The sequence below is a fragment of the Perissodus microlepis genome, chromosome 12 (assembly GCF_051167445.1).
Source record: "Perissodus microlepis isolate ML-2025 ecotype Zambia chromosome 12, ASM5116744v1, whole genome shotgun sequence".
Taxonomy (NCBI): domain Eukaryota; kingdom Metazoa; phylum Chordata; class Actinopteri; order Cichliformes; family Cichlidae; genus Perissodus; species Perissodus microlepis.
Window position 1 is genome coordinate 26,446,740 of NC_140472.1, and position 25,566 is coordinate 26,472,305.

The 25,566-nt window shown below is 41.0% G+C and overlaps 3 protein-coding genes across 4 annotated transcripts; 1 reads left to right on the plus strand and 2 right to left on the minus strand.

The window, feature by feature from the left end:
- Positions 1-932: 932 nt before the first annotated feature.
- Positions 933-14,795, minus strand: hic2 (hypermethylated in cancer 2). Of its 2 annotated transcripts, none has more exons than XM_084946988.1 (2): positions 14,692-14,795; positions 933-4,502 (listed from the first exon to the last, which is right to left on the minus strand). In XM_084946988.1, exon 2 carries the CDS (start codon positions 4,438-4,440, stop codon positions 2,677-2,679), a length of 1,764 nt encoding a protein of 587 aa, XP_084803114.1. In that variant the 5' UTR covers positions 4,441-4,502; positions 14,692-14,795; the 3' UTR covers positions 933-2,676. The 2 variants fall into 2 exon arrangements, with proteins under 2 accessions (XP_084803114.1, XP_084803115.1); XM_084946989.1 differs by having other exon boundaries at positions 14,700-14,794.
- Positions 14,796-16,879: 2,084 nt separating this feature from the next.
- LOC146376435 (uncharacterized) lies at positions 16,880-17,746 on the minus strand. Its single transcript, XM_084946818.1, has one exon. It carries the CDS (start codon positions 17,744-17,746, stop codon positions 16,880-16,882), a length of 867 nt encoding a protein of 288 aa, XP_084802944.1.
- A 4,693-nt stretch (positions 17,747-22,439) lies between these two features.
- On the plus strand, positions 22,440-23,306 carry LOC146376436 (uncharacterized). Its single transcript, XM_084946819.1, has one exon. The coding sequence runs from the start codon at positions 22,440-22,442 to the stop codon at positions 23,304-23,306; it is 867 nt and encodes a 288-aa protein (XP_084802945.1).
- The last annotated feature ends 2,260 nt before the right edge of the window (positions 23,307-25,566 follow it).

The window sequence follows — 25,566 nt, forward strand, 5'->3', positions numbered from 1 at the left end:
TTCTTTTTTGGTCTGAACAGAACACATAAAATGTCATCAAGTCCTGTTTTTAAAGTCAGGGAATATAAAGTGATAAGGACTCTGGATATAAATGAAAAGGAAACAGGAAACATGTTCAGGGAACATGTTTTTGTTTGTTTTTTTAAAATAAACTTTACCAATTTTTTTGGGTGGTAAAGTTTACGTCATACCAGCCCACCAATCAGCACAAGCTTTCCTTGCAATCCACAAGAACCTTTGTCAGTCATTGGCCAAAAACTCCATCAAAAGAGTGGATTTCTTTCTCTGGACTTTGAATATAATTCATAATTTGTTTTATACAGCAAAAAGAAATCAAAAGTGAAATAATTTAGTATGCTATATATCTTAAGTACATCTTTTTAAAAACTTTGGTTATGAACTTGTCTAGCAAAGTTTGTTAGTTAGCTCTGTTCTCCTCAACATTCATAAGATCTTTGGAACTCTATATATCTAAACTAACCAACTAAGCACTAGTTGCTCCAGGCTGGAAGCTACAGTACACTTTGAAGTGGAGCCACAATGAACAGGGCACCCAAAAGCTATATCTGACAAGTACAAACATCAGCTAAAAACAATATTAATGTGTAAAATCTATAAGCATTAAAAACCTGTGTTGAGAGATGGGCAGGTTAAAGCATTAGATAAAAACTTACCATAATCTACACACTTTTTACAATTAATTACATAGGAACTTTCAACTAATCAACATAGAGTTTGTAAGAGTAATCAGAGGTAGAGAGGTCACAAGCCTACATAAATAGACTTTTCTTTTTTCTGAGGGGAGGAAAGCTATACAGACAGAAAAATAAACGTACCCACTGAACATAACGCTCAGTCTAAAAACACCCTCTTCACCTTATCCCCACGAAACCACCCGCCCCGCCCCGCCCTGCCCCAACCCAGATCCCTCCCCTCCACAAGAAAAATCCCAAGACCTTCCAGTTTAAACATTCACTGAAACATGACAAGTTGTTTAAGCAAAAAACAAGTACCTCAAGGGTTCATCTGTCCAACCAGGTTTCATTCCTGGGAGCACTAGCAGGCAAATCTGAAAACAATGAAAATCTTCTCTATATTAATGCAAACAGCTGTAGAGAAGACTGAGTGTTTGTCATCTGTGAAACAAAAACTTAAATCAGTGTCCTCCAACGTGAACCTTCTTTCAAGAACTTCCAGTTAAAGCATGGAGATGGTCCCAAACCCAGTTACCCCTCCTCTTAAGCCCCTTTCAGACATGTTTTCTGAGTGCCTCAATGAGCACACCAAGTTACTTCTCTGTAAAAGTAGTGACAGAATTCGCATTAGATACCGTTTATGTGTAGCTTTTAACACAGCAGAAGTCTGAATGCATGCAGACATGAGATTGTGACTGAACACCTGCGTAGATGTGAGTTGCTTAGCCCATAAGAGAAACAATAACATGCACATAACTGCATTTTATCCCACCAGATCTGCTTCTTTGTGGTAGTAAGATGAAAACAATTACTCTCTAATACAGTTTGCTGTTCCCAATCCTGAGGAGAGATCTTTCTGGGGGAAAGCGGTGGCATACAGTCCATGCAGCAGCACTATTTAGCAGGCACACTTAGTGTCAGTGGCAAAGAGAACTACAAAAACAAAATTAGCAAAGAAAAAAATTACTTTTCTGTGTTTGTTTTTGTTTCTAAGATTTTACATTGTGTTCCTGAGTGCACTGCTTTCCTTTACAGTAGTACAGTTTTGCTCCTTGCCAAAAGTTCAAGCTGTTTATTTCTAATGGCCCACCACCTCAACTCTTTTCAAGCTTCATTTTTTACAATTATATTCAGATTTAAATGAAATCCTCTGTAAATCTAACTATATGCAGTTTTTATTTTACACAATTGTTTGGAAATAACTGTGCAAAATAAATACATTTTACAATACTGACCAAAATAATCATGATTGGGATTTTTGCCAAATCTAGCAACTCTCTTCATCACCGTCACATCTATGACGGTATAACTGTGAGAAATATGGATGTAGAAGTCATCATGTCTGTATGCCAGAAGGCCATCACTTTAACAGATTGGGGTAGTGAGCAATGTTACATATCCCATGTCTGAAAAGGGCTTTATATACAGATACCCATCACCAACCAACACAACGAAGCACATAAAGCTGTCAGGGTTAAAATAATCTTTTTGCTGAATTATTGCCAGTATTGTTTGCACGTGTTTTTTTTTGGTCAAAGTAGCACTGGAGTACACAGGGGACTCTTGAGTCATCTGAAAACTTCAGAGACTCAAAGGTAGAAGAGAGAAAAGCTGCTGAAGGGTATGAAGTGAGAGGCTTGACATTATATCAGTACCCACATTCACATTTAACAGACCAGACGTTATGCAACTCCACCATTGCTTTGTGACTTTGGAGAGAGACAGCAGTAAACTGTCCCTTTAGAGCTCCTGAGAGGTGAGCAGATGTTGTTCGATATAAACAACAACTGAATCCTTGCATCAACAAGATCCCACCATCACCAAGAGCACACTGTGGCTAACGGCTACATCATTCACTTAGCCAGGGCATCATAAACTGGATTAATATGTAGAACTATGTGTATGTGTGCATTTCTTTGCTTTTGCGATGGAGAAAAGGTTTGTATTTTCTATTCCCAGAGTTCTTTGGCTTGATGCATTTCTAAGAGGGTGAGGTGTGCATTCTCAGGTGACTGATGAGGTTGCGCTGCTGGGTAAACTTCCCCCCACATAGCTGGCATTCATACGGCTTCTCTCCAGAGTGGACACGCATGTGCTCTGTCAGACGGTACTGGCGTGTAAAGCGCATGCCACACTCTTCACATGCAAATGGCTTCAGGCCGAGGTGGCTACGCATGTGGCGTGTCATGGTTCCCCTCTGGGTGAACATTTTGCCACAGATGTTGCAGGGGAAAGGCCTGGTCAGCCAGTGGCTCTTTTCATGTTGTCTCAGGGTTGCTGGGTCTTTGTAGCTCTTACTGCACACTGTACACTTGAACGGGCGCGTTTCAGAACCAAAGGTAGAAGGACCTACAGTGGCAGAAAGGTCCTCGGCCTCCTCCTCATCTTCCTCTTTCACAAAGGTTCCTCCCTCCTCTTTGATGTAGAGCTCATCCTCAGTATGCGCCTCCACATGAGCATTGAGCTGTTCAGAACTGGGGAAACCCTTACCACAGGGAATACACACATAGAGGTTGTCTCCAAATGCTGGCTCAAAACCTTCCTGCCTGTACACATAGTTGGCGCTGTGGTGCCCCCCTGCTGTTCCCCCTCCACCTCCTGCAGTCTCTCCATCACTCTGACCACTTTCCTCACTGTGATCCTGGCCATTCTCTCCTCCTTCTTCTTCGTCCTTACACTGGAAGGACTGGTCAGATGTGAAGCTGTTCCCACTGCCACCTCCAATCCCAGATGAGCGGCTATCTTTAGGACCAACAATTACCCCATTAACCAGGGGCCTGCTGTGATCTTCAGACTTCAAACCCGAAGCCTCTCTCTTAGGCCATTCATTCTTCCGAGCTCCCTGTCGGGACTTTTTCTGTGGTGGAGGACCCTCTGGCTGGTTTTGGATTTCCTCTGAGGTTTTAGAGGAGGAGTTGAGGTCCATGGTCTCTGAGATGCAGGTGTCTGCACCCGGCAAGGTGGTAGACGAATCATCCAGTGAGGCACTGTTGGTTGTCGATACTGAGGCAGATTGAGGGGATCCTTGGGAGTTGCTGTGTGGGCTGAGGGCATCTGTGGCTGTGCCCGCAGAGGGTGGACTCTTCTTGGAGAGGTCTAGTCCAAGGTCCGGTTCCCCCGCACTTCCGCCGCTGCTGAGGTTACCATTACTGCTTCCATTCCCCCCATTCCCGTTCTTCCCAGAAGTGCCAACAAACATCTCGTCATCTGAGAGCTTGTCCCGAAGGCCTTCGTCTGGCTGTGGCTGGTCGGCATCAGAAGGGGTTGGAGGATAGTGGTTATTGTGGCCAGTAGGGGTAGAAGAGGAAAGCCGCTGGTTGTTTAGACGTAAGCGGCTAAGGGGACCTGGAGTGGAGGGTTTACCTGGCAGGGGTTTCCCACCATTGCGCTTAAGCTTCTTTCTGCACAGAGCAGCAAGGTCGTGGAGCTGGAGGTAGCTGGCTGCAGTTAAGAGGGCACTGAAGTTCTGCTCATTGCTCTGGTCTGATGAGGACAGTAGCTTCCCAGTGTAGATGAAGTCAAGAACTTGTCTGAATACCGAGGGGTTAACCATCTCTGTGTCGAGGTTGATGAGGTTGTCATGGAGGACCAAAGATTTAAAGTAGATGCTGCTTGCCGCCAGGATGTTCTTGTGGGCACGGAAGAGTGCATTCTCCACCACAATGATAACATCACACAGGAAGCCCTTGGCTCTCTGTTGGTTGAGTTGCAGCAGCAGTTGTTTGGCATGATTTGGCAGTTCCATTTCCTCCGTCCTTCTTTCCCCTCTCTCTCGTCTCTCTCTTCCTACACGTGCACCACCTCAAGCTGAAAGAAACAAAACAAGGAGGTGATCAGTATTACATTAAAAAAATAGTTTTATTACACTGAAACCACATAAAAATAATGGGTTATTGAGAAAAGAAATAAAGAGTGGTGTTTCTTAACAGATAACGCAAAAATCAATAGTTACTGGCGTTGGCGGTGGATGAGGGGAAAAAAAAAAAAAGGCTGAATAAGCAATGTGCTGTAAAGGCTTAGCTAACGCTTCTCTAATGGCAAAATTGAGCTCACTGGGAAATTAGCAAACTGTTAGCAGTGCATGCCATATAATCACACAGCTGCTTAGAAACTGGAACCTTCTCTGTGTCCAACTTTTCTTTTTAAACAAACTGTAACCCTACATGGATCAAGTTCTGACTGTACACATTACCACTTATCTGGCACAAAGGCCGTAGGGGTGGAGGACAAGAATGGGTAAAGTAACTTCTTTCCTAAGTTGCCTCATTCCACTATCTCACCAGAGTAACTAGTTTCGATGGGATGCCCTCTCTGGAAACTCAGCTAACTCTAGTCTCCATTAGGTCATGGTAATGTCAGCCCTGCCCTATTGTCTGGGGGTTGGGGGTGGGGGGGTGGGGGGATTAGGTGACACCTGAGCAGGAAAAACTACACAGGAGCTTGGGCAGGAGAGGAGGGGGAGGGTGTGGCCCCAAGGCAAGGACAGCACCACTCGATCCTCCAGAGGGGCCCTTATTTATGGAAATAGGACGAGTGAATCCAATTCACTGCTAAACAACATACTGATGACCTAATGGTACACACCACAGTACTTCTATTTCTAGTTTTCTCTACAAACACACATTTTGTGTTAATGCAATAGATGCAAAACTTCTGAGGGCAATATCAGTGGTATGATTTGGTTGAGGCAGCAGTCTGTCCATGTTTAACGTTCCCTCAAAGCCACAGGCAAGCTTAGACAACACAAATTTTCAATAACCACAGCAGGGTATGCCATACTACAAGAGATTACAATCTAAGACAAAGAAATGTTTAATTCAAGTCAAACACATGTAGAAATTGCCATTTTAAGTGCCAAGCAAGAGCTTTGAAATCACATTTAAAAACACCCAGCACCAAGGGTTGAAATGGATCTGCATGTTGTTTAGTGATTGCAGTGTGCACATCTCAAACAGTGGGCGAATCAACATTTGAATTAAAAAAAAATCATTTTTACTATAAATAAACAATAACATGGTTTAATTTGTGCTCAAAATCCTGACTCTAACTATGAGCAAAAATACCAGCTGATATCAATATTGTGCACAGATCGCCAGATTAAAAAAACATTCTAGAGTTAAGACACCAGTAAAAGAGGAGACAATATTAATATTGATTCAATAATATGAATTGACCAAAACTAACTATATTAATGACATACCTAGTAACTATCGACCGAGGTAGTTACATTAGCTCTATAGTTTAACTTGAACTTATTCTAGGTTAATATATCTTAAGCATGATGCCCTTAGATACCTTTTAGTAAAATTAAAGCACACATTATCAAAAAAGTTCTGAATTTCTCTCCTTGTGTATACCATCTCCTTAACCTAACTTCAACAATCATACAGCTTCTGTATAATGCTGTAGGTATGAGATATGCACTAGCAGGAAAAACGGCAACGAACAGCTGAAAGCAACAAACTAAATATCAGGTACTCATAACGACACAGATTACTAATGGCATTTGACCTGGTCTTAGATCAAAGCAAAGCTTTTAAAGAATATTTCCGTTTGTAATAGATGTGAATTATCCTCAATTGTCCTCAAAACGCCATCAGGGCAAAAGCACAAGTTAAAATTCAAGTAACTGTATCTGTTTAAAATAGTTTTAACTGCACAGTAAGTAAGCACAACTAAGGAGTCCATCACAGCGTTAAACAAAGACATACATATCCTGGCTAAGGCCCTCCAGTATCCCTTCAAATACTACAGAGAAAAACAAAGTACCACTAAAGAAGATGGCACACTAGACGTAACAGACTTGTTAAGGATGGTAATGACCACCCATTATTATAGTCAAAATTAAAAACCATCAAAGAACAAGAAGGTTAAAATTTTAACCTGGTAAAGAGTGCTGAGTGTATCCGGTATGTAGCCAAGCTGACTCTGTCACAGACTAGCTGATACAATCAGCTGAAGTGATCATTACCCCCAGGTCCAGGCCTGGGCTTGCCTCCTCTGCTTTGACACTTCTACTCACGATCTTCTTCCCCTCCCCCGTTTCTCCTCTGTACCTCTCCTTTCTCCTTATCTTCCAGTCCTCACCAGCCTTTCACCGGGCATGCAGACACATCCCAGGAACAGCTCACTGTCCTGTCCCCAATGTAAATCATAATGAGCTATTCTGAAAAGCATAACCCAGATGTGTTAATCGTAGAACAAGCTAGGGGAGTTTACGGCACTCAGCCCTGCAGGCAGTAATGGAGAAGAGGGCTACTAGAGAAAGAAGGGCCTCTACTGTGATGCCAGCCAGGAAGCCATATATCAAGTCTCTCTCTTAACATACACACACACACACACACACGCACGCACACCTCTGCAGGCTTTATGGGGGGATTCAAGAGGCTTTTCCAGCGGACCGACATAAAAGGGGGCTGGGCTCACAGTAGAGAAGCCAGTTCAGGAGAGGAAAAAAAAAGAAAGAAAAAAAAGCCCTCCCCCATCACCCTCCACCTCTCATCCCTCGTTCTCTCCCTTTCCTCCCCTCCATCACCCACCCAGCTACCCTCTCCCCCTGGCCCCTCCATTGCTGTGCTGTGCCGGCTGGATTCCAGGGAGCCGGTAATGGATTATAGCTGATCTATATGCAGCTAGGGTAGGACACGTGTAGGCCCGGCTCACCTTCCAACGATGCTGCCCAGGAAAAGAGGCATGACAGAGAGGCCTGCACCATGAATGTAGCTCCAAGTGTGACTGCATGGCACCCTTTCCACCTAGAAACATTTCAATACTACAAACCACACTGTTGTTCCTGTTCTACAACTCCATAGTTAAAGTCAGGGATGATGTATCAACTGACAAAAACAGCAAAAAAATAATAATATTTCCAGCATGCCAAAAGACTAGTTTCTATGGATAATATTAGTAAGTTATAAAGCAGTAAAGTCTGCAGGGTTCGATCACCATAGTTTTAAGCCCTACGCAAAAAGGCTGGTAGCTCATTGGAGAGAAAGCATGATAGCTGGTTTAGAAGGGCTGTAAGAAAGACTTCTGTCTCTGGCTGAACATCCTACAACATACCAACTAAATTCAGCCCAGGGAGGTTGTTGTCTTTGAGCACACACAGTGGATCAGCTTACCATTCCCTGCAGTGTAACCTCTTCAAAAACTATGACATAATGATAGGGGCAAACTCATCTAAAAAAAAAAAAAGAAGAAGAAACAAAGCGCCCTGCTACTTATCCTCAACCTTGACTTGTGTCAGGAGCCTGACGATCAGGAGATGAGAAGTTTACACACAACTCACAAACACGGCAAGGCTCATGCATGCGTGTGCAGATTTTGGAGTGTAAAGTAGAACGAGTCAAAGAGCCCTGGGCACTGAATTAATGTCAACCTTTGAATTAAAACTGGTTACACCTGAAATTTGGATGATCAGGTTTGACTTTATTTACCACCCCTGTTGCTGCTTACAATTTTCCAGCGCATGTATAGATTCAACAGCAAGTCGGTGTTCATGTAGCAAAGGTGACAGAGAGCTTTGGGCTGTGGCACTAATCTCCTGAACACAGAGTAAAAAAGCCAAGAGAAGGCAGAGGTGAGCCAAAGTCCTGTGGTGCAATAACAAAACACACCCTACTGCTGTGAAAGGTCATCTGCTAACAACCAATAGAAATCAGGATTGACCAGGATTTTACATGCAACTTTTGTCTAATTGGGGCTTCTTTCACAGAGATTCATTTAAGCAAGAGATAGTACTGGGTTTGTAGAACTGCCATCACACAACATCAGAACCTGCATAAAAGGATCAGTGGTAGAGACAGATAGGTAGGAACGATTGAAGTAGACACAGAATGAGAGGCAATCAAGGGCAGGAGCAAAAGGCCTCACTGTGTGTGTGTGTGTGTGTGTATGTGTGTGTTAGGTGTGTGCATGTGTGTGTGTGCGCACACACACAAACAGAGTATGCTGGTGGGCAGAGAGAGTGGGGGAGGGGTTGGGGGGATGGTACAAAGCCAGTTTGAAATACAAACACCAAGCAACCACCTCTGAGCCATTTCAACATGGCTGACACTGCTGCATGGGTAAGGCTGGTCCATGCAGGACTCATGGGTACGGCAAGGACCAGCTGTGGAAGGACAGCTCACAATAAAATGAGATTAAAGTAAAAAGTTAGTTTAAAAAAAAAGAAAAAAAAAGCTAACCACTATATATGCTCTTAACAGACATTACATGTGAGCGACATACGAAACACATTAAAGATTTACCAGGTTGCTCTAAACCATTTCTGACAATGAATTAAATTCTTTTCTTAGCAGAGCTGTGCAGCAGGGCAGCTCACAGTATTTTATTACAGGTGATATGTAATGCTAGTTAGTTATGCAAATTAACATAATCATTTCCATTTTAGTCTCATTTGATTGGTTACAAAGACGCACGTTGTTTTGTTTTGTCATCCTGCTACACGGCCTTTACACTGCATTACTCTATCATGCACACACATTTAAAACCTCATTTAGAACATCTGTTAGACATATACATGATCCAAAAATCAGGTCTCTCCTGTTTCCACAAAGTTTCAGAAATCATGTTACAGCAAAGGCTCCACAAAACTCAACTTGGTTAGATTCAGAAAAAGCTTCAGATTTACACAATAAACAATGAAAAAAACATAACCTTCAATCTAAAACCTTTTTACAGTTTAATTTAAAAAAAAAAAAAAAATCATTCACTTGTAGCGAGATCAAGTCTTTTAGGCAAGTTGGCAATGCAGGCATAAGACAGAATATAGAAGGTAAAGATGACATATGAAGTCACTAGCTTCAGTCATTTCTTGAAATAGCCTGCCTATGCTTGTAGGCTCAGTGGTAGATTTTTAAGTGCATCTAGTGCTGGATCCATTCTGGATGTAATCTTTTCAGAAAAGCTGCAGAGGACATATCCTGCTATTAGAAAAAGCTCAATAGGTCAAATCGGTTCTGTCCTGTTTTTGGAACATTCAGTTTTTCAGAACTGCTGGGTGAACAGGTGCATGATTATAGTAAGTATGTGAACTACAGTACCCTGACAGTTTGGGTGAACACTTCCAGTGAGGAGTTCAGCAGTTCAGTGAGACAAACAAGTCCTGCCCACAGTGCAGTGGAATGACAAGAACCTCATTCTGTTTATCACCGATCAGAAAGCTGTGGCCACATGTGTACATCCTAAAACCTTACACAGCTATGCTGGCATTCAGACCAAAGATTGTTGTGTAACACCAGGGAAAAGGAGGAGGAGAAGTTTGCTGATTTTTTGAAAAATTAGATTAAATCCTTTTTTCCTTACCACATACCTTTAAAACGGGAAATGAAGAAATTTATTCTGTGGTATGAATGATATCTGGAGGTAATCTTAGCTAATAAAACAACAGCAACCAGTGCCAGATGAATTTTTATTTTATAAATTGTCATCAACTCATTTAATGAGATGATTTAGTAACTCTAGTTTTTCAGCTGTTTTGTAAACGTGGGGTGTAGATGCAAGTGCAAGACTAAAAATACAGCGCTAGAAGAAAAATGTCATGAGTAGTTATACATTTCTCTTATATTTATAGAGACATTCGTTTGTTATTAAACTTGATGTTTCTCTTGTTAGTACAGGTTAAAATGCAAAAACACAGATTAAAAAGAGAGATTTAAAGTCTGCATATAAGTAGGGCTGGGCTATATCATACCGTTCATGGTAATACCGGTGTAATTTTGGGCAACGATAGGAAAATGAAATATCGCGATAGAATATGGGTAAAACGCGCATGCGCAGTGCCTATGTTTAAATACGCACATGGCGGCGACGGAGAATGAGAAGAACGAAAGTGGATCGTTAAATGAAACGGATGAACCAGAACTGGTTTGTAAAAATGCTGCAACTTCAGTGGTTTGGAACTGGATTAGCTTTCGTCCTTCAGTTACACAACAAAGCACTATTTTTGGTAGAGCATGCTAGCGGGCCGTCGTTATTACCATGTTGTTTGGAAAATACGGCACACTTAAAATCAATCCTTTGATTTTTCTGAAAATCGACAGTGCCCCTTATAATCCCGTGTGCCTTATGTATGAATTCTGGTTGTGTTTACTGACCTTGAAACGATTTTATGTGGTACACGGCGCTCGAAAATCTGTCAAATGTTTTAGTACGACTTTGCTAAGCTACGAACCCGCACGGCTTTATGGATTGTCGGAGCATTACGACTATCGTAGGCAGGAGCCTCGCGGAGTGATACTACTGTGCTTCAACATAATATTACCGTATTGTGTGTGTATAACCTCTTTTTAAGTTTTGTGGATGTTATACATGGTTATGCTGAGGATATGTCGGCCAATTTCAACTGGAAATGCCTTTTGGTTAAACTGTCAGCAAGGAATTTGCATTTGCACTGTTACATTTTTATATAACTTTAATGCACATAAAAAACAGCTGCTTGTTTAAGTGAAAATACATTGATGGGTTTTTTTTGCACTAATAAAGTTGTGGAGTTGTAAAGTATTTTGTCTAGTGTCAATTATATCGTCAGTTATATTGTTATCGCAAATTTTCAAATGTATATCGTGATAAATATTTTGGGTCATATCGCCCTGCTCTACATATAAGTGGTTTATTTCTTTGTAACTGTAAGGGACTGATTTTGACTAAGATGATAGTCTTATAAAAAAAAAAAAAAATCTCAAACTAGCTGATGTATCTATTGGTTATGTCTAAATTTCTTTACATGCAGTATTAACTCATTTCTTTACCAGGAGGTAACACTTACTGTCTGCTAATCAGGTCTGTGAGTCGATCCCCAGTTTTGTGAGTGTGTGTGTCTGTATGCATTGGATCGAGTGCCATATGAATCTGTGTGAATGAGAGGCTATAGCTTATAATGGGAACGCTGCTTTGAGTGGTCAGAAACACCAGAAAAGTACTAGTTCATTTAGTATCTGGCAGTTGGAGGTAATGGAATTTAAGATGAGGCTATATGTAACAGTTTTCATTGCTGAAAAAGGACTTTGTTAAACTCTCATTTGAAACATGAAACCTGAATCTGCTTTATGCACTGAAAGAGTTCCAACTACCATTTTCTTCTGCTACCATGGATTTAATATGAATAACTTTGCATCTCTGCTGTGTCTTGAGTATCGTGCTCATCCAGAATGTCCTCAGGAAAAAACTAAATAAACACTGAGACCTTCACCAGCAATCCTGTTTAGTAACTGGTGCCTACATGCATCACAGTGCGTGCCCTCACTAAAAGCGCAGTAATCAGCCACTTCACTGACAACTGAACATATGATTGGTATGATAAAGTGACCTCTGTCTTGCGAGACTTCCTCAACAACCCCCAACCCACATGACCTGATATCTAATGCTTTGACTGAGGACATCATGTTGGGCGAGTAAGAGATCTTGTATGGTCCAAGGTTTTACAGACCTGCCAGCCCCCCCTCCTCCTTCAGCCGTTAAACACTGCGCAACCTTCTGGCTATCAGCACTACATTCCACATTCTTCTTCTTAAAGTACAACAACAACCCTGCCCCGAGGTGCTTTATCCACTGAACAAACCAAACAGCCTCTGAACAGGCAACCACCAAATAGAACAGACAGCTACATATAGATACAACAGCCCAGAACAATCTATAAGTCCCCATCCAACATGTCAGCACATATAGCCTAAGTAGCCTTCTTACTGTATTGCACTGCCCACACATGCTGCTGTAAGCCTGCATCCAATACACTATGTGTGTGCTGAGAAAGGGAAAGGACAAGACCAACTGGCCGATCATGAGGCACACACACAGACCTCAAATTACCCTCCAGGCCACATTCTGCAGTCCATAGTAATCAATGAAACTAGTCACACTGACCACTTGACTTGGTCATTTTTTAATTTGTTTGACCCTTGCTACTTGATCTCTGACCTATAATGTTCATTTGACAAAAGCATCAAAAAGTACAGCGGTTACTGTACAATATTTTACAGGATTTACTGGAGAGACCAGCTTGCCTACATGATCCATTTTCAGCGTAAAACTTGATCAACTCTATAAAAGTAAAGTGATCAATAGTCTCACTCAGTTTCTTCAAGGTTTATGAGATGGACTGGTTTAAACATAATGGATTAAGCAGTTCGCTCATCAAAGCACTGTGCTTTTACTGCGCTGATATCATCAAGTGCTTCAGGCATAACAGCCAGGAGTCCCATTTCTCCTTTAGAGGCTTTTCCAAATTGGATTATAAAGTGCAATACACATTTGCATGTGTCCCGTTCTTAACAATACAGCTTTTAGGTGTGTTGTTGAAAAACACACCTAAGCTACCCCTCCAGCCAAATTTTGAGGTTGGCAGACAGAGCAGCTGAGCGCTACACCTATATGTTGGGCTGGGTGTAGTCTGCCAAAATAACATCTTGTAATCTTTTTATTACAGGCTGCAGTCCCCTGCAACTCTAACCAGAAAAAGAAGCCATGAAAACAGTTGAATTTTATCTTACCTTTACTCTACTATCAAAGCAAGAGCTTGAAAAAAAATATATAACAATGCCAACTTGAAATGAATTCACACCAACCATCGCAGAAAGAAACAGTTAATGTGCAGCTGAGCTACTGGAAATGTGTGCAAAATAATTTTATCATGTGTAAAATGAAAGACATCCGTTTCCCTACCAACTGGCAAAATATGAGACAACTGACCATTTTTCTACAGCCGTTTTACAAGGGGGTAAGTACATTTCGTCAACTGTTAATTAAAGTGGAAATGTTTCCACAGGACTACACTTTGGTTAACAGCAGCCAGTCGAGGAAACGCACATTACTGGCATTCTTGTGCCTTCTTATCGCCATGCCCCTTGGTACTTTAACAGCAGTAATCATGAGGAGCAGAGCCGCCTTCACACCCGAGTATATGCATTGTTTTATTAGCTTACTTTGAGTTAATGATGAAGTAATTAACGTAGTGGTGTGATTTTTTTTTCCGCCTTTTTAAAAAAAATGAGGATGCTTATTTACTGACAGAAATCAACGACAGTGCAACAGTGTTTCTATAAAACAGTGCAGTTATAGGTCAGAGTGTAACGTGACACCAACGCTGTAGCCGATTACAAAGATGGTAGCTCTATAGCACCAGCGCACCTATAGTGCTTCTAAAACGTACACCCCACTGCATCGCTAGAATCGACGTTTAAAAAGCAACGTTTCAAACCAGGCTCTGCATGCATCCAACATTTTAATGGGTATATTTGCAAGACAATCCAGTTAAATGATTTTAATGAGCCTCACCTAAGACCAACGTGGCTTAACCTACATATAAACAATAAACAAGTGGTATCGATACCATCTACGAACATCTCAAAGACTATCAGCTGATTGCGCAAAAAAACATGCGTAAAATTCACAGAATCTGCCCCGATCCATTTACCACACAAAGTGCCATTCAATACCAACTGAAGAGATCTGCTTTGCTTACGCGAAAGCGATTGATTTTAAAGAAAGATTAAACTCATCAGCTTGCAATTTTGTAAACAACTCACTGAACACGTTGGACTGCAAAACTGAGAAAATGAGGTGAAGAGTAGAAACGTTTTAGCGTTCATATACAACGTAGCGACGTGCCGTCCGTGGACCCTTTCTGTCCCCCTGATGTGCTTTGCCAACCTGGTAATTCTTTGGTACACACTCGTCCTGTGGGACATCTCTCGTAAGCTCACGATGCCTAATTAAAAATATAAAAGGAGCACACCGTTCGCAAACGGCGCATTGTTACAGGTTTGGGCAGAGACCGCGATATGTTCGAACAAATAATGTGGGAATCCTCGGCTTGCCAAGCAGGCTGGTAGAGCCCCTTTTTGTTGGCACGCCGTGGAAAAAAACACCAGCGTAACAGCGAAAACCTCTGCGATTCTTGCAGTGGGTGGTAGGAAACGATCCGATCAAAAACGATAGAAATACGGCTCCGACACACATTTAGACGCCGCGGTAAAAGGAAAGAATTCATTTTAAATACCTTCTTACATCGGTATGGTCGTTCTCAAGCGGTCTTTACCATCCTCTTGCTCATCTCACAGCCTTCGGGACGCCATGTTGCAAGCTTATGACGTTAGCTTCCTCACCCCTGACCCACATTTGAATAGAAACCAGCCCCAAAGTGCAGCAGTGAAAACATCCTAATGTGGGAGGGTTTTCACTTTTTTACAGCAGGAATCTTACTAACTTTACCTGCAAGATGGCACAGAAGGAAACAAAGAGTGCTATTTTCTTTCATTGTGTTCAAACACCTTAAGGCCTTCTCCTCCGAGCAAAACGACCCAGTTATAGTCCTACCATCCTGCATTGTGCAGGTAAATGCTCCGTGAGATGCCTGACTTTAAAACTAATTTTGTAATATGTGTAATCTATGAAGGGACTGTGACGGGGAAAGAAATAGAAGTAGGGAGTTAAGTGATGTGCAATTTTAGAATCGGTTTACTGAGACTTGAGGGGTATTTTTGTATGTGGTATCAGGGATTGTACACGAAAAGCTGTCGTATGTTTTAAAGCGGACTGTTGAGTGTATCCTCTTTTATCTGCAAAGGCCTTCACTCCTAAAATATGCCAGTTCGGTGCGCAATGCACTGGTGATAATACATACCACAACCACCACAGAAAACAGCATTAGACTTGATAAATCTCTTTATCAGCTGGACTTAAGACGGCTGCATTGCCTTCAAAACCTCAAGCCTCAGTATCTAAATAATGATAAGGGGAACCCATTGACTTTCTGTCTGTTTTTCATATTTTTAAATAAAGACAACGTAGCTTAAATTTGTGTAAATATTTGTTTTTGCAGTTATCTTAATTCATTCATTTATTGTTTTGTTTAATGGGACTGTGATGCCTGGTGACAGAACTGGCTTAATGTTTTTTAAAAAAATATATGAAAGCAAGTGAAAAGCAGAAAGAGAGGTTCAGAAACTGGACCAGATGTGCGGAAGTGTTGCGATACGCAGGCTCCTCCTCTTAGCAAAGAAAACCAGGCTTCTTATTGCCTCACCGATAGATTTCACTGAAACACGACTTATTCAGAATAGTTGAAGAGTATGCAGATGTTAATAATGAAAATCTTAAAAACGCATTAGCTGCAAGGGGTTGGATCCTCTCGGAATCATTCGCCGTTTCCCGAGTAAAACCTTTTTATGTTTTGTGCTTACATTGTGCCGGTCACATTCCGTGGAAGTCGGCGTTATGGCGGCGTGCCAAAGGCCACTTCTGACACTGTGTGGTTGCCGAGGAAACTGCATACTCAGCGCGAGGGGTTACGTAATCAAGGTGCTCTTAGGTGCTCCACGTAAACACAGGCAGAAGATTCCCAGCAAATGTATGTGTGTGAAAACTGTTTAAAATCTGCTAGAACTCTTCTATCCCAGCCTACGTTCACTGGAAATGTACATAAGAACTCATTTACCAGGCGGACTACAGTTTGTGTTATGCGGTGTTGGATCGTTTGCCCAGCTATGTTTGTAATTTAAGAAATGTAGAAATTACTAATTATTGTTTGAAAAATTAAATTAAAACTTTTTAAATAAACTTACAAGATTCTGCCACACTTTACTTTGCGATTGTTTATTCAGTTGGGCTCTTAAATAAATAAAACTAGAGTCGAAACACATTACTTTTCACTGGAAGTCCATTTTCATTGTGAAGTCCATGATAAAACAACATCTTCCAAGAACGTGTCGCATTTTACAGTTGATTTCCATTCACAATGGAGAAAATAATACATTTTTAACAGTTTGCCTGCGGTGGCATGTTGACATCCATCTATTTAGAAATGATCCAACTCTAAGGAGGGACTCGGTGTACAGAAGGACTAAATTTTACTTGTTATTAACAGAGGAGGAGCTAGAAATTATTTTTTTCACTCTATAAACATGATGAGGACTTTCAATCAAGAGCCAACAAGAAGAAAAAAAACATGTCTAAAACATAAAATGTCACAGTTCATACATTTATACCAGTAAGCACTGAAAAGTGATAGATAATTAGAGGAGCATTCAAAGTAACGGCTTACATATTGACAGCAAACAACAATTCAAATAAAACTGGTTTTATGTGCATCCTTTCTGGCCTCAGGTGTGAGCCCTATCGCGAAAAGCATATTTGAATGGCACTGTATAATTTCTTAATGAGCTGACTCGTGAAACACAACCGGCCTCTCACCTTTTCCCACGGCAGGGTCTCCACACTTTGGCGAGCAGCGTTGCCCTGAGCGCAGAGCACCCTCTAATGTACAGAATGGGGGTCAGGGCAGCATTAACTCGGGGCAAAATGCGAATAGGGTCAGTGCCCTCATTTTTAAAGGTATAACAGGTCGTGCCAATGAAATTACAAATGATAATATGACAAAATATAGGAAGCCAAGTCCCCAAGAAGAACACCACAACCACCAGTATGAGATACACCGACGAACGCTTGCTGTCTCTCTCCTCGGAGGGCTGCTCCCTCTCCAGCTGAAACCTGGCAATGATGAACAATCGGATATTGAGCACTATCATTATGATAACTAGGAATATGTTCGCGACAAAAGTGCCAAAGCCTGTGACCTGTTTGGCAACACCGACAGTGACCAGGTTCTGCACAGCGACGATTAAGAAAGCGTAGGCCCAGTAGGCAACGATGACCATCACGGTCCTGTTTCGGGTCATGCGCTGGGAGTATTTAAAGGGGGACAAGATGGCGTGGTATCTGTCCGCCTGCGCGGCCAGGATAGCCATGAAAGACAGTCCTAGAAATGTGGGAGCAATGTAAAAGGTTCTCGTGGGGGAGTCATAGACATCCCTCACATCGAGAACACCAACATAATAATAAGACACTCCCGTACAAATGTCACTGAGGCAAGTGCTCAGCATGTACATGAAGCGGTTCTCGCTGCGCAAAGCTGTGTTCAGCAGGATGGAGAGAAACACAGACACGTTGAGGAAAATGATGGTTGCAGCCAGGAAAACACTGAAAAGGAACATCAACACGTTGCCAAAGTTCGTGAGGGGCAGCGCCAGAGTCAAAGGGCGGCTGGTGTTTCTCATCAGGGCGGAGAAGACGTGGGTGCAAAAATAATAATAATAATAATCAGGCTTTCATCGCATGACAAATGCTGGCAGTATTGCAGCTGTGCCCGAACAGCACAGTGGGGTTACTTCAAGCCCGATTTATGTAGCAAGCACAGTCAGTCTAAGAGGAAGACGTCAACCTGAGTGACTTCAACTCCCAAGGAGAGCAAGCCCACGAGGCCTTCATGAAAAATAGATGATAGATAGATAGATAGATAGATAGATAGATAGATAGATAGATAGATAGATAGATAGATATTATAGGTTATGTAAAAGAGAAATAAACAATCACATTTAGCAAACCACCCTTTTACAGAACAGTTCATGAACAGCTGACCCTACATTTTATAGATATATAAATACATATTCTATAAATACATAGATATATATATACAAGTAAGATGTAAGGCCTTTTTGTATTTCCTGAGTGCAACTTTAAGATCAGAGAGGTTTAAAAAAAACCTAGTAGTACGTCCACTAAATATTTAGTGATATAATTCTTCTTTTTACATCGTCTTTCTTTACTGGAACTTCAGCTGTAGTTGTAAATTTGTCTGTAAATCTACGTCTGTTTCTTTAGGTTTATATTCCAGGGCACAGAACAGAAACTAGAAAGCAACAGAGTGAACTCTTCCAATGTTAAATCTTCTGCTTTGCAACCATGGGTCAACCGGGAAAAAAAATGATATATATTTTTAAAATTGTTAGTTTTAATAAAAAGAATCTCTCTTGCTCTTATCTCAGCTACAACTATCCTCTCTAACGAAAGGCCCTAAAAGCACATTCCTGCTTACTTATCAGTACATCTGAAACAAAGACACTGGTAAGAACCCAGACTGATGTTTTAAAGATGACCTTACCAGCTGATGGTTTCAAAGAAAAGTGTCGTGGTTCAAAGGTTAATACAGCAACATGTTTATTGCTCCCCCTTGTGGCTAAAAGTCCGATATTACAGGCTGATGTTTCTTGGTCGGATGATGCAGCCGCAGACGACAGACGTCATAGGCCTATACCTACATAAAGACTAAAAGTTAGCAAATAATTAAAAATAAAAACAAATAAAAACAGATTTTATGTAGGGAGACCGGGGATAGTTGTAATGTGGGTCAGTTGTAGCACTTCCAATTTCTGCAATCAGGGCTAAGTTTCAGATGATGTGATTCATCCTGTACATGCCCAATTCAGTTCTTCTATCACATGTGAAAAATTAGCACATTTTGGCAAACAAAGACAATTTAAGAAGAAAGAAAGTAATTTGCATGCCAAAAAGTAAGTTTTTTTTTGTTTGTTTTTTTTACTTTATTTCCAATTTCTAATAGCATTATCTGCTTTGCAGTTAAACTCGTCAAACTTAAATTATGTTATTTGTATGTCTATGGGGATATATTCTGTGTAGGTCTTTAGTGCTAATGTTTTAGCCACTGGCTGTAATGTTTGCTAGTTCATAGCTATAGGAGTCTGGGTCAGTTGTAACAGCAACAGTCTGGGTTAGTTGTAACAATAATGCAAATGTTACTACTTACCACACTATTACTTTAACTTATTAAACAAGTTGGGGATATGACATCAGCAGAGAGAGGTTCACTGGTCATTTTGTATATGCGTTTGATGCAATTGGCAACACAATTCCTCCAATGTTTGTGTTCCGACGCATACGTTATGCAGACCACTTTGTCAGAGATGGGCCAGTAGGAAGTATTGGTAGTGGAAATAAATCAAGATGGGTGCAAGAAATAGAATTCCTGATTTTTCTGAAGCACTTTGCAAACCACACAGGTCAGCCATGAAAAAAAAGTAATTGGACATCATGGACATCGCAGTGGAATTGCGATGCTGGTGCACAACTACATTTTTTCAGCTTCACTGTTATGTTCAAAAGTTGGTGCAAGAGTTGTAGGTTACAATGCCCACTGAGCCAATGAGGCCAAACTCAAGAAAGACCAACCAAAATTTATGAGATATTCAGTTTCTGAAAATTCCACAATTAGTCTTTTTTGGGGGGTTGGAATATGGTCAAAAGCTAGATTTCTGCATTCTGTCACACACACACACATAGCTACGTAAATAGTTCTAAGTGCATGATTGTGTTGAATAAAAAAGATTACATGTTAAAATTTTGTCAGTATCCTTATTTCATTGTGTTACATTTCACCCAAGGATATGTTACAACTAACCCAGACTATGGGGTTAATTGTAACATTTCACTCTTTGTGTTTGAGACCATACCATGCAATGAGTAATTGTGCTGCAGAGAAAATAGCTGTACTATTTAATAGCAGAGACATGTAAATACTTTGCATTACATTTTGAATCCACTACCTTAAAAGAGCTCCAAGCTACAGACAGAAATGTCAAAAATGTTACAACTATCCCCGGTCTCCCCTAAACTCCAACTTTTAAAAGTCTGGATTAAAAGCAATTACAAAGTTTCTTCCAGTTTTTGCGTCCATGTTGTACTCTATAAACTAGGAGTATTGTTTTCTCGCTAGTCAAAACATCTGGGTTAATTGCAGTGAAAAGCACGTAACAAATCTCCAGGGGCTTCCAACAGGTGACCGTTGGAGGACCCTGTAGTGTGCCAGCATGGAGTAGGCAAATAAAAGAATAACATACAGTATTTCTGACAGATTGAACAAAATTTACCAGGCCACATTTGAACACCAGGTAGTGCTTTTTCTATTGTCGAAGCCACAGACTACAAACTATAAGTCCCTGCTAGTGTGTTATTAAAACGGCGATAACTGCGGGAGCTATCCAGGGTACTCAGGATTTCATTATCATTATAAGCACCGGAGCTTTACATGATTCTTTCGGGAGCTGAGTTTATTGAACACTGGCAGCATGTGGGGGGTGGAAGTCGTTGGCAAGAGAAGTGTGCCCGTTCTTTAACAACTGCATATAATTAGTAGATATCAGAGAGAAGGATGTATATTTTTTGTCGCATAAACTCTTCCTAACCTGAGACTGAATCTGTGAGGCTTCATCTATTCCTTTAAGCCCACACTACTGTGGTGACTCATTCTCCATCTATAACTTATCTTGTGAGAGTGGAGGCATTATCAGGATATGCATCTATGTAACTGTACTGTACTTAAGTCTACTTTTTATAGTGCTTGAAGATGTTGGCAGGTGGAAATGGGCTCAGTTTGAACTGCGGGGAACCACCACTTTGCGGGGGTTTCCGTTTGCATGCCAAAAAAGTGATGTCTAATGTTTCCTTTTGCTGGTACACAAGCTGTAGTAAACAAGATTGACGAAGGTGTGCAAGATATGACTTGTTTTTAAGTATCTTTATGACGTCGTTGTACCCACTCAGTGTTCTACATTATAATCAGATTAGCCACTTAAAAGATTTTTGCAGAACAGACTGTGTTACGTCCCCACGATGAAGGTCTAGGGGTGTGTGTGGGGACTGGTAACAAATGGGTCCAGAACAGAATGAAAGGAGAACAGACAGAGGTGTTTAGTAAATAAAATAGTTTTTATTATAGATAAACTTAACATAAAGAGCCGGCAACACCGTTTTACCAATAACACTAGAAAAAGAAAAAGGTTGCAACAACAAAGAACACAACAACCAAACAAAAAACTCCACACCACGAGGAGGCACTTCCAGGGGCCCACAAGCTCACCCTGTCACTAGCAGCAGCTAGCTTTACTGCTGCCGAGGCCCACAAGCCCACACTACTCATATGTAGCAGCTACACTGCACACTGCTTCCACAACTCCACACCACAGGCAGGACAATCACACACCTAGAACACAAAGCAGAGACACCAGAGAAAACCACCCTCCTACATCCAGTTCATCCCCAGCTTATATGACCTCAGAGAGGCAATTGCTGACTGGGCCCAGATGGTAAATGAGGCCAATGAGCAGCAGCTGTGTTCTGGGGAGAGGAGCAAGAGAGGAAGAGGAGGAGAGAAAACACCACAACCACACAAGGGCAGTTTCAGGAGGCCCAGCTAGGGCCGTAACAGACTGTGTTGTGTTTGTTGCTGTTTCTGCTGCCCTCTGAGACTGATCTTGAAAAAGACATTTTTAATGTAAATGAGACTTGCTCAAAAGTGCAGCTTCTATACCTTATGACAGGAATGTTCTTTCTGCTTCAAGAGGACTTCATATCATAAGTGTTTGACCAATTATATGCCAACAAGAAATTTACAACAGCTTAAATACAGGAAGCCACTTTTTGGCATACCGGATACTTTAGGTTTAAACACAATGAGTACCAACTAAAAAAGTTCTGCAGAATGCTAAAAAGTGCAGGCAAAGTTAATATAAATGATAATAAATACACTTTTTTCAGAAATAGTATGAACAAACATAGTTGAGTATTGTGAAATGTTAAGTTGGCCTTTTGAACAAAGGAGATAAAAAATTTTATTTATGGATCACCGAGATGAAAGGTTATGGCAGCAAGCCCCAAACAGCAAAAGCTACAAACCTGACCAAAAGCTAAGGATCCATTTCTATTTTTTTTTTAACACAAAATATAAAATTATTCTTGTGATTAGGCCTATCTTATTGATTCCACAAAGTAAGTAAGTTCTAAACGTCACGTAACCCATGTCAGAGCCACAAAGCCTCCAGAGATCAGAAAGTTTGAGCAGCATCGTTTGATGGACCTATAAATATAATGAGTGTCGACTTCTTGTGGAGCTCCAGGATGCTCTATAACGCCACCGTCATCCTGTCGGTGGATTTCAACAGCCCGGAAGACTTCCTCATCTTCACCTTCCACATTGTTTTCGCCACGTGTGCCGTGCTTGTAGCCGGCTCGGTGATCATCGGGATCACCTCCACTCGATATCTTCGAGCCCAGAACCGCTTCGTGTTCATGCTGAACACGAGCATCAGCGACACTCTGACCGGCTTCTCCGTCTACTATCTGGGGCTCTTTGACGTCCAAGAGGGCTATCCCTCGAGGAATGGGACATACTACATTTTGCCATCATTTTTAGGTGTCAATGTGTTAACCTTCCTCTTTGCTCAGTTTGACCGCTACTTTGCCGTTTGCCATCCGTTCTTTTACAGTCGCTACATAACGAGATCTGTTGTCATTGTAATCTGTGCTTTCTGCTGGATTTACACATACTTTATTCTCACTGTGCAGAACTTGGTGCCCATCTCAAAGGCGGCTCAAATAAACGCGTTTGGTGTGATGACTCTACAGGTTATAGTGCTCGTTAAAGTGCTCATGACAATTAAACTGTACATCATAGCCAGGAGTCACGTTGTGAGAGAGGCGCCTAGTGCCGAGAGAGACAACAAGAAGGAATCACTGCGCATCATTGTGTTTGTGGTTATCTGCTTCTTGGCGCTGTGGTGTCCCTCGTTTGTCAATATCATTGTGAGGCAGTTGACTAGAGAAGGTCTCAGGTTTAGGAATGAAGCCACTAACGTGTTCGCCACGATGGCACGCTTAAACGCGCTGGTAACCCCTGCGGTGTACATCTGGGGCAGCCCTGCGCTTCGGAGGGCCGTGTGGAGAACGGTGTGGTGGATGTTCTGTCCCAGGCGCAGTGCAAGGTGAGCCGCGGTCCAAGTGTTACGTAGAATTACCGTTTTATGTCAAACAATATGCTGCTTGTGAATAAAAAGACATTTTATCCCTTATCTCCCATTCTTCGCACTGGCACCCTACCTCTCTCCCGCTTTCTCTCTCTCTCTCCCCCCCTCTCTCTCTTGCAGGATTGACTTTAACTCTGATGGGATGACAAGCAAAATAAGGCAGCCAACATCAGCATCATCATAAGTTATAATAAGGATAAAATACTAAGAGCCCATCTGATGGGCCACATGTTGCGGTCACTTTTGAGTTTATGCGTTTTCTCAGTCTCAGTGTTTTGATTTTTCAGACAAAACATAACGAAGCTGGGCTCCTGTTCTCTTGTTCTGATTCAACTATGTCATAAAAATGAAACTGCTGTGATTCAACTAGATATCCTAAACTAGACAGACTGCCACAGAGCAGTCTATCAAGTTTAGGATAAAGCGTTTAATTTCTATATTTAAAATCTTTGTATTATTTGTTTGTTTGTTTTTACTTATTACTCGCAGTACGCACATTTATTTTTTATTGACCGGCATTTGGGATCGGACTGCAAAGGTCTTTGGTCAGTTGTAGGCTACACATCGAATAAACCTTGTCTTGTATCCACAGCCAAAAAGATGGACTCCACTAAAACCTCTGTAGCAAACAAATAACTTTCACAATCTAATCGTTTAAACTCGAGGCTATAACAGCAGCAGAAAATGTACAACAGGATCCGAATAATCTTTAGGTTTAGTTCATTGATATTTGGATGGAATTCAGCATTTCCGACTGGATCCAGCTTCCTGTTCACTGGTGCAGCACATTCAGCACCACGTTCAGCGTCTTGGCGCTGACACCCGTAGGTTCAGCACCCAGGATAGCCCCATAGCCTAGTTTTGTTTTTAAGTCATGGCAGTGATCCCGATGCTAAACTTTAACTATATTTAGACACAATAAATTAATATTACAAACGCATATTTCGTGGTCAGTTGACCACGAAAGGAAAGGGAAGTCTTTATCACACATGACAATAAGTTTCATCGGACACGTTTTCGTGGTTGTGTTTTTTATCAACTCTTGACAACTTATATGTGTCAACGCTGGCGGGCTGAGAGAAATAGAGTGAAAAAGAAGAAAACTACACGTTTACTAAAAGGAAAATCTAATTGAATTATTTTATTGTATTGTTTTAAAAATGATAAATATAATGTTCGCATTAAACATCTCAAAAACTGAATTTTAAGTTGTGCACTTTAAATGTGCACTCAATATGAACTTATAAAAAACAACTGCAGTTTGTACAGTTTGGATACACGTTTTGTATTTGAAATAAATTATTTCAAGGCAGATATTTTAAGTATCTGTGTCCTGATATTTTCACTTTAATATCATAACATTTATTCCTAGATAATCCTTAAATGCTTGTTAATATCGAAGTGGCACAACGTTCGTGGTGAATATGTTTTTCATTATAGTGTAAATGAAAAAAAAACTGTGATATAGATACAGTTATGGAAGCAACTGGGTTGACTCAGCTCACCTAAACATACAATAAAGCTTTCTTTACATACAGTAGCAGTAATCTTCTCAGGAATAAATAGCAACGGTAAGTTTGTCAGTAAAACTGATACAGTTTATTATATGATAGCGGACATTTTGGAGTCTTTTTCGTTTGTTTATTGATGTTCTTTAAAGAGTATTGAAGGGACACTTGTCCCATCTGTCAGGCTTTCTGAATAATACGATAATAATAAGAAGAATTCAATTCATTGACATTTTGTCTTTTTGAATTTCTGCTTTCCGAGATTTCACTGTGTAGGAGACCTCAGAAAAAGTGTATAGCACCAAATAGCTGTGGATAATTCAAATTTACCAAGCCCCTCTCATTCATATATAGTATGCATTTACCAAGTAATTTACTTTACAAGGTATAAACTGACTTTACTGACTTGATTCCTGATTCTTGATTCTTGACTGTTAGTCTGTAGATGTCCACAAGAGGATGATGTATTGCTGGATTTTTCTATATTTTACTGATTATTTCTGTAACACAAAATGTTAAAAAAAAATGTAAACACTTTGCAAGCCAATATTTATGACTTCTTAAAAGCCAAACGAGTGGCCTGGATGTCCAATATAAATAAATGATTCACATATTTCTCTGTCCCGTGCTTGCGTTAGAATATATTTGCTCTTTGCGCACATCTTGGCGACCTTATAGTTTCCTTTTTCTGATCACTTCTCTTGTGTGCCAACT